Source organism: Dioscorea cayenensis, chromosome 19 (genome assembly GCF_009730915.1).
Source record: "Dioscorea cayenensis subsp. rotundata cultivar TDr96_F1 chromosome 19, TDr96_F1_v2_PseudoChromosome.rev07_lg8_w22 25.fasta, whole genome shotgun sequence".
NCBI classification, from domain to species: domain Eukaryota; kingdom Viridiplantae; phylum Streptophyta; class Magnoliopsida; order Dioscoreales; family Dioscoreaceae; genus Dioscorea; species Dioscorea cayenensis.
Genome location: NC_052489.1, coordinates 6,234,535 through 6,247,816, shown reverse-complemented (window position 1 = coordinate 6,247,816; position 13,282 = coordinate 6,234,535). Strand labels below are relative to the sequence as shown.

Sequence of the window (13,282 nt, the reverse complement as noted above, 5' to 3'; positions counted from 1 at the left end):
GGGCTTTTTTTGACTATTAGATGAGTTCATAGAAGTTTGATGATGCTTGAACATGAACACATGCCCTAAAAACTATCTAAAATCATACACCCTCCAAGAAAACAAGAAAGATATAAAGGATAACCATATTTCCATGTGAGAAACTCATGGATATTTCCACATGAGAAAATCATGGTTATATAATTGATAAAACAAAGAAGATGATGGAGAATAAATTTAGTTCAGCTATAACTCATTCACCACTCATAACTCACTTGAACAAGAGATTTTTAGAGTGAAGCTATTCTTCTCTATATTAGCTTCACTTGAATGTAATGCAACAACTAGAATTTAAAGACAAAGACAATGAGCTTTCCAGCTCAGCACACAAAATGACTTTTCAAAAAGTAAACATAAAGATAACTAGTCGGCCAATTTATGCGCAACCCTTGATTTCAATCCATCCAATCAGCATGCATTTTTCCTTCACATGTACACAGTAGGATACTCTACTGGAAAAGTCAACTGCTTGTAGATTCAAGTCCTCTGAGTAGCCCATTCAACACCCTCCCTGTACTCAGAGGCTTCTTACTACCAATGCCTTAAGGAATTGAGTAAACTTGTGAACTGATAATGCCTTTGTGAAGATGGCTGCAACCTGATCATTGGTTCCACAATATGCAACATCAATATCACCATTGTTAACAAGATCTCGGATGAAATGAAATTTGGTGTCGATATGCTTGGTACGACCATGCATAGAGGGATTCTTTGTTATGGAAATGGTGGATTTGTTATCATAGAATATAGTTGTTGTTGTAATCTGCTTCTCATTCAAATCTTCTAACAAACGTCACGACCAAACATCTTCTCAAGCAGCAGAGGTAGCTGAAATATATGCAACTTCAGTATTCAACAATGCAGTAATTGGTTGCTTCTTTGAGCACCATGCAATTACCACCGATCCAAGTGAGAAAGTCCACCCGGATGTGCTTCTCCGATCGTCTCTCGATCCACCCCAATCATTGTCGGTGAAGCCCACAAGCCACAAACTGTCATTCTCTCCATAGTATAAACCATAGTCCAATGTACCTGAGATGTAGTGTAGTATTTTTTTTTACTGCACCCAGATGATGCATGGATGGTTCTTGCACAAACCTGGATACCATCCCAACTGCATACATTATATCAAGCTTGGTATGTGTGAGGTATAGAATCCTACCAACAAGTCTTTTATATCGGGATGAATCTGCACTTCCAGAGCAATCCTCCAATTGAAGCTTTTCATTTATATTCATGGGACTGATGGCATCTTTGGAATGTAACATACCATCTCTTTTAAGGAGGTCCTTTGCATATTTTGTTTGAGTTACAAAAAGAGCACCATTGAATTGTCTTACCTCCAATCCTAGAAAGTACCTCAATCGACCCAAATAAGACATTTCAAATATCTTCACCATAATATCTTTGAACTCACTTAACATTTCAATAGATGACCCCATATAAATAATATCATCAATGTAGAGGCATAGTAACAGGATATCTGAATTCCCACCAAGCTTTTTGTAAACAGTAGTCTCATTTAGGCTTCGAATAAACCCATTTTATTGAAAATGAAAATCAATATGGGTGTACCAGGCCCTGGGAGCTTGGTGAAGACCATATAAAGCCTTTCTGAGTCTATAGACATGATTCTCCTTCCCTTTAATGGTGTAACCTTTAGGTTGAGACACAAACACTTCTTCTTTGAGTTACCCATTGAGAAAAGCTGCTTTTATATCTAACTGATGAATTTACCATCTCTTCTGAGCTACTACTGTGAAGAAGACACAAATAGTCTCCATTATGGCCACTGGGGAATAAACTTCAAAGAAATCAATTCCCTCCAATTGTGAATATCCCTTTGCAACGATTCTAGCCTTCTTTCTGAGCTCTGTTCCATTCGGATTGTATTTAGTTTTGTATAACCATTTTAACCTAATTGCCTTCTTTTCTTCTGGTAAAAGAGTGAGTTCCCAAGTTTCATTTTATGTATGGCTCTCATCTCTTCATTCATGGCATCCACCCATACTTTATGCTTCATGGCTTATTCATATAGAACTAGATCTGCAGCCGTTAGAGCAAATGAGCAAGAATTGTAGATATCTTCTAGAGTTCTATACCTCATTGGAGAACTTTCTTCTCTGGTGTTGTTAGCTAAGTTTTCTATTGAGTTTCCACAAAGAGAGTTCAAAGAATGAAGAATTGATCATGATCGTTGATCATTTGTATCTAGCATTTTTTGTTTTCTCATCCCTAGCAGGCCCGCAAGAAGTCTATGATATTGGAGTTTGATATGCTTGACCTTGGAAAATTGCATTATTTCCTTGGTTTAGAACTAAAACAAACTACTACAAGAATTTTTCTATATCAAAAACAGTATGTGCAAGAATTACTATAGATATTGCATATGTAGTTATGGAGTCAGTTCAAACTCAATTAGATAAGAGTCAAAAGCTTATCAAGGATTCAGGAGGAAAAAGTATAGATGCCACGGTTTATATGCAAATTATTGGGAACTTGATGTATTTAATAGCAACTCAGCTTGACATTAGCCATGTTGTTAGTCTTGTGAGTTGGTACATGGATCGAAGAAAAGACTCTATTGCTTGATGTGAAGAGAATCCTAAGGTATGTAAAAGGAACTTTAGATTATGGCTTGTTTTACAATATGGGAAAGAAGTTAGATTTGATTGGCTTCACAAATAGTGATTTTGTCGAAGATATTGATGAAAGGAAAAGCTGTACTTTAAGGTATGTTATCTTGTTTGGTTCGGCCACTATCTCTTGGTTATAAAAAAATAGTCTATAGTTACTTTATCAACCACGACAGCTGAATATGTTGCAACCACTTCTTATGCTAGCCAAGCTATTGGGCTAAGGATAATTTTAGAGGAAATATAGTTTCAAAAGGTGGAGATGACACCTATTTATTGTGATACCAGTTCCGCAATCAAGTTGTGGAAGAATCCATTTTTACATAGGTAGAGCAAACATATTCATATAAGATTCCCTTTCTTGAATGATCTTGTGTTAGATGGAATGATAGAAATTTTGTATTATAGAAATGAAGATCAAATTTCAAATGTTCTAATCAAGCCATTGAAAATTGAAGTATTTCAGAGATTTTTGCTTGATGTTTGCTGTAATTCAACCTCAAAATTAACACATTACAAAACTTGTTTTTTAACAAGTTTTTTCACTTTAAACTAAATTTTAGCAAATTTCAATTTAAAGGAGAGTATGTTAAATAATTAATTGTTGAATAAGTCTTAGCCTTAGTCTAAATATTAGCTTAGACTTTGACCATAATTGTATCCTATTCTTTAGGCACGACAAAATATTTGCTTAATTGTTCCTACTTTCACTCTATTTTGGTTGTATAGTAGCCTATACAAGGCTTGCATCATTAATGCAATAAATAAGTGAATCCTAGTTATCAGTTAGAAATATATTAATTATTTACCTTTGATTTGCATTTCACTAATTTCAATGGTGATTGATGATCCACCTAATTTAATCGATCCATTAAATTGTATCTCCCTTGAGCACGAGCATTGATTAAATGACCCATGCTTCTTCATTGCTAGGGTTTATAGAGTTTTTAATATTTATAAGCCTTATTTTTTTACTAAAAATGATGGAAGAACTAAAGGGATATGTCGAAGTTCTTTATTAAGTGCGAGAAATGATTTTCAGTTTTTTTTTCAAAAAACCATTTTACTCCTATTATAGTGCCGGATAAAATCTTGTTGTGACACATGTAGTATTTTTAATAAATTATTTATTTTGATAATTGTGACTTTAATTCTCATCCAAACTTTGAATTTTAAATTGATTCATTAAATTATTTTAATTTAAACGTTTTATCTTCATGCACAACTCTGCAAATTTTGGAGCAACTATATATCCACAAGAGAGCAAGATCTAGATTTGGAGTTAGTTGCTATTTGAGTTAATTTGAGGTAATATCCCTCATCCGGTCCCTTTATTATGGTCACCCAGCCCTTTTAGTCTCTCTATTATTAAAACTACCAATTTGATCCCTCTATTATTGCGATTGGGAAAATCTACTCCTTCTGTCGAATGGCAGTCAACTGCGCCATCTCATTATGCTGATGTGGATTAAAATACTATCAGAAAATAATTAAAATATTATAAAAGCAATGTATGAGGGGTATCATGATTTTTTGGATCCGTGTTTAAAACATGAAAGATCCGAAACCCTAAACTAAGCCCCATCTCCTTTACTTCAATGTCGATCCCAACCAACGACCGTCTTCTTTTCCTTTACTCTTTCCTTAATTCTATCCGATCCCGACTGACCACACCCCTCCCCCTTACTCCATTCAAGCTGCCACCACCGTAGTTCTTTAGTCACTGCAGACACCCTTCCAGACCCTTAATTTCCCTTGCTCATCTTCTCAAGCACAGTACCAGTCACTTCATCGCAGCCAATCCCTGTTAGGTATGCACTTCTTGTTCCAAATGTCGTCTCATCAAGTCCAATACTCCCTTTTAAGTGCCATTTTTAATGTCATTCCGAAAATCCCTTTTTTAGTATTATAATGTTGTGTTTTCATAATTGTTTGGAGTCCTTCTTTAGTTCTTTTGCAAATTGCATATTCTCCTTATACTTTAATAAGTGTCTACAATAAAACTCACAAATAAGTTTTAATTACAACACTTGGGTCCCAAATTTGTCTGGAGATGTAGGACCACATATAGAGGGATTGAAAGGGCAATCTCAACAAATTAGATTGAGTATTTAGGAGATTATTGTTCTTGTATACTAATTTATCACCTACATAGATACATTAGGGCATTGGTTAGTGTCAAACAATTTATGTGATAATGGTAATTGGAATTCAACAAGGAGTTCTACATACATGTATTTATTAGTCAGTCACAAATATATTACTCAATCAATAATGGAATAGAGAGAGAAATATATATCTGATAAGTGCATGTGTACTAAGAATATGAAGTATTCTTTTCTTACGATGAGCATTAATTTTATCAAATTTTAGCACTAATACATGTGCTTTTATGTACTTTTGTGCATGAAGGGTTGTGAAGCCAAATATGAAAGAAAGAAGCCAAAGTAGATTACGATTGCACTTTGTTGATGAAGTCTTAGAGTGAACAAATGTGAAGACACAAGTTGTGATTGAAGATACTGATTGTGTGCCAACTTCCATGCACTCAAGCAATTACAATGGTTTGGAGGGGCACAAAGGCAATCACATTTGCACAAAGGCAATCACTAATGAGACCTTTTATTGAAGAAGCGACGTGATCTACGGCATAGATGTGTGCCCGTTTATGTTGCCTCGATACAAAGTGTGGATTCGGGAGTATTCTGGCGGAATACTGCAGCAGGTCATTAGAGCAAATTACTGTAGCAATTTACTATATCAGTTACTGTTCACAGCCCGCTGAAAAACAGATTTCCAGAATTCCACACGCCCGTGTAGATGCCCGATTCCAGTCCTTTATAAAGCTGTGACTTGTACCGATTTAGGGATCCATCTTTCATATCTCTTTCTATCTTTTCTCTATCTTTTGAGAGGCTTGCGGCTAGGGTTTAGAGAGGCTTTGGCAAGACTTTTAGAGTGGTTCTATGGCTTTGACACCGCGTTTCTCTTGGAAGATAGTTATTAGGAGAGATTTCGTCGGCACCAATCCGACGAGGTGTGTCCTAGGCTTGATAAGGGGACCTTTGGAGAGGACAAGGCTACTCCACAAGACCATTGACACGAATACAGAGGGGGTTTTTCTATGGATTATATGTTTTTAGTCTCGATTTCATTATTGATTGTATCTTGCTCCATGGAGAGCTAAATCCCCTAGTGGGTACTTCGATTTGTGAACCCTAGGATGTATTTGTTTCATTAACCTTTTATTATGTTTTCCTTAATTGATGTTTTTAATTGAGTTCCAATCTTGAATGCTTGTTGAATGATTTCTCTCTTAGAGTGATACTAGGGTTAAGAGTCCATCTTGGTAATCTTTATGAGTAAGTGACACACCATGAGGGTTAGACAAAGCAAGATTGGAGAGGGTTGAGAGGGTGAGTCGAGAGGTAGCGGAGTGTTCTTTTTCCCCTCTGGTGTGATTTATCCTACCTCCACGTTATAAGAGTTCTTTGCGGTCACAATAGAGTGACTTTAACACCTGGGGCTTAATTGTGACTAGGGGTCTTTCGCCTACACCAAAGTGTTAGATCTACATATAGGAATAGGATTTACCACTTAGAATCCCTAGAGCTTCTTGCAACTTTACACAGTGTGAGGTATTGAGACTGGTTAATTTCTCCACCGGGGCATAGTGTAGAGTTAGTCATGGTTGACCTTAGGTTTGAGATCGTGTATTTAAGGTTGTCCATGACTCATTAAGCATTAGTTAGGAAGCATAATAGTTGGTTTTGCACTTGAAGCAATAATCCTAGGAGAAACAATATCCGAGTACCCCATTTTTATAGATTGACTTTCCTCTCATTTTATTGTGCGTCTCTTTCTTATTTTCTTTAGTTCGTTTGCATCGATCTTTATCCACACCATCATTGTTTCATCTCCACTTCTTTAATTAGCAATCTTGGTGTTTATATTCCTTATTCCCTGTAGATTAACCCCACTCACCTGGGATTTATTACTTCGACAAACCCGTGCACTTGCGGGTCACCTGCAAGGGGCGTTGTCAAGTTTTTGGCACCGTTGCCGGGGAATAGACATTTTGGAAACACTTTGCACTTTTCTATTTTAGCTATTTACCATTCATTCTATTTCACATTTTCTTATTCTTTCATCATTCTGTTTTGTTTTCTTTCTTTTGGTGCAGCCCCAGGTTATGACCCGAGGGAACCCTTCGATATTGGTTGGTGGTGATCCTGAACTTGAACGTACACTTAGAAGAAACCTGCACAAGAATAGTTAATTCGAACTAAATAGAAGGTGAAGGGTCAGAAAATATTGTAGAGCAGAATGAACAACAGAGAACACTTTTTGACTATGCCAGACCAGAAGTTATGGGCATGCAGTTGAGTATCGTGTGACCCTCGATTACAGTTCCAAATTTTGAGCTAAAGCCAGCATTCATCCAAATGATATAGTAATCAGCGCAATTCAATGGTTTGGTCGATGAGGATCCAAACAATCACATTAAAAACTTCTTGGAGGTTTGTGACATGCTAAAGATCAACGATATTACGGATAATGCTATAAGATTGAGGGCTTTCCCATTTTCTCTAAAAGGAAATGCCAAACAGTGGTTCCATTCATTTCCAAGAACTTCCATCACAACATTGAACGAAATGGTCGAAGCCTTCTTTGCAAGGTACTTCCCTCCTGGAAAGTCGGCAAAGCTTCGCAATGAGATATCTTCATTTGTTCAGATGGAACTTCAATCCTTGTTTAAGACTTGGGAGCGATTCAAGGATCTCTTGCGGAAATGTCCACAACACGGGTTCCCCGAATTGATGATCATTCAAACTTTTTACAATGGGTTAAATCCAAGTATAAGAAAACTTCTAGATGCCGCCGCAGGAGGTACAATGGGGAACAAGACCCCTGAAGAAGCCCGATAATTGGTAGAATAAATGGCCATGAATAGCTACTAATGTAATGCAAGAGAAAAGAAGAAAGTGGCCGGACTCCATGAAATTGATGTGGTTACATCTATGGTAGCCAAGTAGAGGCATTGAGAAAGAAATTGGATACATTGACTTCACCAAGGGTAGCCGCTATCACAAGTTGTGATGGTTGTGGGGGTTCACATATGTCTTCTTATTGTCCTATTTCGATTGCTACTTCAGTCCCAACTGAACAAGTATATTTTTTAGGCAATTTGGGAAGAATCCAAAGCAATTCTTATAGCAACACCTACAACCAAGGGTGGAGAAACCACACCGATTTCTCATGGAGTAACCAAGGGCAACAAAAGGCCATGGCACCACTGGGTTTCCAACAACAACAAGCCCCGAACATGGAGAATCGAGTTTCAGGCTTGGAGATTCAGATGACCGATCTAGAGAAAGCTTTGACTAGATTTGTGCAATCATCGGATACACGGTTTCAATCGGTTGAAGCTACACTTCGCAACCACATTGCTTCATTGCACAATCTAGAGAATCAAGTGAGACAAATTACGAAGTCTCTATCGGAGAGATCTCAAAGGGAGTCTACCTAGCAACACTGAAACTAATCCGAGGCAACATGTGAAGGTGATCACTTTGAGGAGTGGTCGTGAAGTTGAAGGTAGATCTCCTAGTGAGAAGACCAATGTTGAAGCACTCGAGGTCGTGGAGGTTGAGGAAAAAGCAAAAAAGGAGAAGGAGGTGGCACCCCTACCTTACAAGCCAAGAATCTCTTACCCTTCAAGATTGAAGAATGACCAAAATGATGAGCAATACAAGAAGTTCTTGGGTCTATCTAAGCAATTACACATCAATATTCCTTTTGTGGAGCCTTTGTCTCAAATGCCTCTATATGCGAAGTTTTTGAAGGATCTTTTGACCAAAAAGAGGAAGTTGGAGGAGAGTGCATCGGTAATCCTAGATTCCTCTTGTTTGGCGGTGTTGCAAAAGAATATGCCGAACAAGAAGAAAGACCTCAGAAGCTTCGTGATTCCGTGTAACATTGGTAATATGGGTGAAGAGATGGCATTGGCGGATTTAGGGCCTAGTACCAACGTTATGCCATACTCGTTCGTTCAGAAATTAGGCTTGGGAGAACCTAGGCCCACTCAGATGACATTACAATTGGCGGACCGAACGGTGAGACATCCGAGGGATATTATTGAAGACGTGCTTGTCAAAGTTGACAAGTACATATTTCCTGTAGTATTCATAGTGTTGGATATCGATGAGGATGTAGATGTTCCTTTGATATTTGGGAGGCCATTCTTGCGCACTGCCAAGGCACTTATCGACATGGACGGCGGGGAGTTGACACTGAGGGTTGGCGGCGACAAGTTGACCTACCACCTCACCGAAGCCATACGACATTCTCTTGACTTTGATGATACTCTTTATTTTCTTGACACTACCGATGAACTAATTGATGAATATGTGCAGGAAATGTTGAATTCGGACCCGTACGTGAGGTTACTAGACCAAGAGGTGGATAATGAAGACGTGATGATGATGATTGGTCTAGAGGAGAAGGTGCCATCTACTCCAGGGATCATGAAGAAGGTACTCCTTAAGATGAAGCACGTAAGGAGACGTCACAAGAAATATCCCAAGGCTAATGGGGATGTGTAAGAACGGAGTAAGGGTGATGAACCCTTATGCGGTAACAAACTTCATAACTCCCCCTCTACCTTCCCGAGACTATGTTCATCGTGCTTTCAGGTCATGGGTAAGAGGGGAAATTTTCATCTATGAGCCCCCGTGAGGTAAGGCAACGTACGTCAAGCTAAGTGACGCCAAACAAGTGCTTCTTGGGAGACAACCCAAGTTCTTTACTGTTTTCTAGTTCTTAGTTTAGTGTTTTCATGAATAAGACTTGAGTGTTGGTGTCGTGATGTTTATATTCTATTGTTGTGATTTTCTCATTGATTATTTGGTGTTATCATGTACATTAATGTGTGTGGCGGAGTATCTTGGTTGTTTGAGCATGTGTTTTATGATTCTCTGGTTCATTTTGCATTGTTGAAGTAGGCTTTGAGCGTGTATACATGTTCAAGAATTTTCTACAGAGCCTACAGATTTTTCTAAGTTAACCAGAGAAGGCAAACGACTGTGTGGAAATTCCACACAGCCGTGTGTTTTCGTTCAGAGCTTATCCCGAGAGGACACAGGGACGTGCATTTGCCCATGTAAACAGCCTTGTCACGGTCACACGCCCATATGTTAATTCCACACGGACGTGTGTTTCTCTGTAGAGACTTAGAGTTTTATCCCGAGAAGACACAAGGGCGTACGTCTGCCGTTCTGTCTGACCCTATGACAAACACACGGGCATGGGTAATTTCCACACGCCCGTGTGGATCTCTTCAGAGAGTTTCCTCCATCTCGAGAAGACATAGGGGCATGTGAGTGCCCCTGTGAGTAACCCTGTGAAAGATCCACACGCCCTTGTAAAATTTCCGCACGGGCGTGGGAAACACTTAGAAAATTTCTCGGTTGGACAGAGAAGTCACAGGGCCGTGTGGGTACCCTTGTGGGTCAAGCACACGAGCGTGGGGAATTTCCATATGCCCGTGTAGATGGGTTCAGAGATAAAGTGTGCTATCCCGAGAGCATACAGGGGCGTGTGTCTGCCCCTGTGATGCTATCCTGTGAAGTCAAACGGGTGTGGATAATTTCCACACGCCCGTGTGGATGTACAGAATTCCAAAAGACGCTGGTTTTCTTTAAAACCTCTTCGCGTTTCTTCACCTTCTCACTCCCAAACATTCAGAGAAGACTCTCAATCACCCTCCCGACTTCACACCGTCATTTTAGAGAGGTTTTATTTGAGTTTTCTGGCTGTTTTTGACATTTTCATCTTCATCTCGTCAGTAAATCCTTATTCTCTCTTTTCTTCGCCATTACTTGATTTTATTTGTTTAAACTAGAGAATGTGGTTTGTTTCTAGGCTAAAGTGGTTAATGCATGTTTAGAATTAGTTTAGAAATGGTTTTTTGGTATATTTGTGAGCTTTTAGCATGGTGGCCGTGCGGTTTTCACGCCCCATGGATCCAAACATGCGTGTGGAATTTTTACATGACCATGTGAATTTCTGCTGTTTTAATCTATGAGTGTTTGTAATCAATTTTCTTTTCAAATCTTGCAGATATGGCCCCTAGATCGAAAAAGCAAGCCGACAAACATCCCAGAGAGACTTCACTTGAGCTTGAGCACATAGATTTTTTGATTCTCGAGCATCAAGCTCGATTTGAGCATTTGTCGAGATTCCAGTTTGGACAGTCTCATTTTGTGGATTTGAGTACTCTGCGAGAGGTTCAATGAGGTGATGAGATGGCCGATGAGATTGGTGAGCTGTTAGCCGTGGAAAGCTGGAGGAGATTATTATCTGCACATTGACGTTGGAGGTACTAGCGTCCTTTGAGTTTGACTGATCATACTCCAGATTCGACAGTGTTGACGTTATACAGTTCAGGGCATTCGGACATCATTATACATGTTTATCCTGGCCGAGTTACAGATATATACATGCGATCTTCGGCAGATCCGTGAGTGGCTATGGCGATAGCACAGGTGTTTTGAGCGGCCAGGAGTTACTCTATTTATATTCCATGATCTAGAGCGAGCCTATTCATCTGAGGCACATCGTGGCAGATTACCTAAGGCACCAGGGTTAGTATACTGGGGATGGGTCTATTAGACGCGATCCGTGGGGCTGAGAAGACGATCGTTCCCTCCCCTCTCTGCCTACATACGATGAGACTGATGGGGTTAGTGTGCAGATACGGGCCGGGAGCATATATTCTGACTACGCCTGCCCCAGAGATAGCCAAGGACGGAGGTGATGCAACTGAGGGGTCACAGTAGGTCCCCGAGCCTCAGCCAGAGCATACGGAGGCCGAGGCATCCCTTGTAGTACAGGAGTCACCTCTAGTACGCATGTTTTCTCCTTCTCGAGCATATGATCGTTTTGAGAGACTCGAGGGCGTTGTGTTGGTACTTCAGACTGAGATTACCGAGGTTCGCGTGACACAGGCCACACAGCATGCAGAGGTGATGGCGCGCTTTGATACTCTACAGTAGTTACTCCAGCGCGACGCGTCTTCACCCTTCATCATGAGACCCAAGACCCCTCAGGCTCCTCCAGCATCACCATCACCAGATCCACCGACACCATCTGATTATGCACCTACACTAGCAGCAGTAGAGCAGCCAGAGCGTGACACCGACACTTGATGCGTCTTTTATTTCTTTTATTTCTCATATTTTACTTTTGCATTTCATTTTGGAATTGTACACTCAGAAAGGATCTTCCTTCTGAGTTTATCTTTTATTTTTGTCTCGAGTTGTATTTCATTGCTCTATCTTTTATATACTCGAGTGTATTTTGTTTTTGTTGAGCTTCACTGAAGCCTTTGTGTATGCGTGCAGATGGTCTTGTCAGTATGGAAATTGAGAACTAGTCATGGGTACGGCCATTGTGTTTTTACACTTGGCCGTGTGTGCTTCACAACATGTTGGAACTCCACTCCCAAAGAATTTAGCTCCATCAAACGCCCCACCAGGAGTTCAGGGGAATATTGTTTCAATTGCCCACTCCCACATATATTTTGATTGTTATATCTTTTATTGTGCTTGCATGTGTATATTGAGGGCAATGCACATCTTAAGTGTTTTTGGGGGAGTTCACATTACACATGTTCTATAGTTATGCTTTGATTGTGCATGCTCACGTAGCTAATAGCGGTTCACCTTAGTTATAATGATTGTATTCTTGAGTTTAGGAGAATTTTTAACATTGAATGTTCTCATACTCTAGTTTTTACTTGAATTTCTAGGAATTTTTGCCTAATTCACATTTGTTACACAACTCGCTCATTAAACTCTTTTGGAAACTCAAGTAAGTGTTTAAGGGACTAAGTAGCTTAATTTCTTGTGTTTCAATGTGCTTTAAAAAAAATGAAAAGAGAAAAATATTTGTTTTAGTTATGCATTGGGGGTTGGAAAGAGCTACCACCTATGAAGTATGAAGCTACTCTCATAAGTTGGATACTAGTTATGTCCTAATGAGAGAAGAGCTATCTCATAAGATGAGTGAAAGCTACTACCCCAGTAGAAAGAGCTAGCTACCACTTCGAAAGTGTGAAAGCCACCTTAGCGGCCGCTTAAGAAAATGGCTACCTTAGAGGATGTGTGAAGCTACTACGACCTCTTTACTTTGTTTTATATATAAATAAGTCCCTTATGCTTAGAACTTTGAGAAGTATACCTTGGGTTGATTTGAGTGAGTTCACACACTTACACGATTTTGGGTTTGTTGTCCCTTTTGATTCAAGTTTTTAGCTAGAGAAATGATTTTTTCATATTTAGTGTTGAAATGTCTCTTACTTGTAGAATGCTTCCCTTGTATGCTTTGGCGAACCTAGGCCCAAGCACTTTCAATATTTCCTTCTTCTATGCTTCAATGTTTTATTTTTGCTTGAGGGCAAGCAAAAGCTTAAGTGTGGGGGAGTTTGATAAGTGCTTGTGTACTAAGAATACGAAGTATTCTTTTCTTATGATGACTATTACTTTTATCAGATTTTAGCACTAATACATGTGCTTTTGTGTACTTTAATGCATGAAGGGTTGTGA

The 13,282-nt window shown here is 39.3% G+C and overlaps 1 protein-coding gene and 1 non-coding gene across 2 annotated transcripts; both read right to left on the bottom strand.

The window, feature by feature from the left end:
* Window positions 1-850: 850 nt before the first annotated feature.
* On the bottom strand, window positions 851-1,738 carry LOC120284009 (uncharacterized mitochondrial protein AtMg00810-like). Its single transcript, XM_039290836.1, has 3 exons — window positions 1,615-1,738; window positions 1,138-1,522; window positions 851-1,031 (listed from the first exon to the last, which is right to left on the bottom strand). Exons 1-3 carry the CDS (start codon window positions 1,736-1,738, stop codon window positions 851-853), a joined length of 690 nt encoding a protein of 229 aa, XP_039146770.1.
* A 5,641-nt stretch (window positions 1,739-7,379) lies between these two features.
* LOC120250820 lies at window positions 7,380-7,485 on the bottom strand. Its single transcript, XR_005533155.1, has one exon. It is a non-coding gene; the product is annotated as a small nucleolar RNA R71 (small nucleolar RNA).
* Between the last annotated feature and the right edge of the window lie 5,797 nt (window positions 7,486-13,282).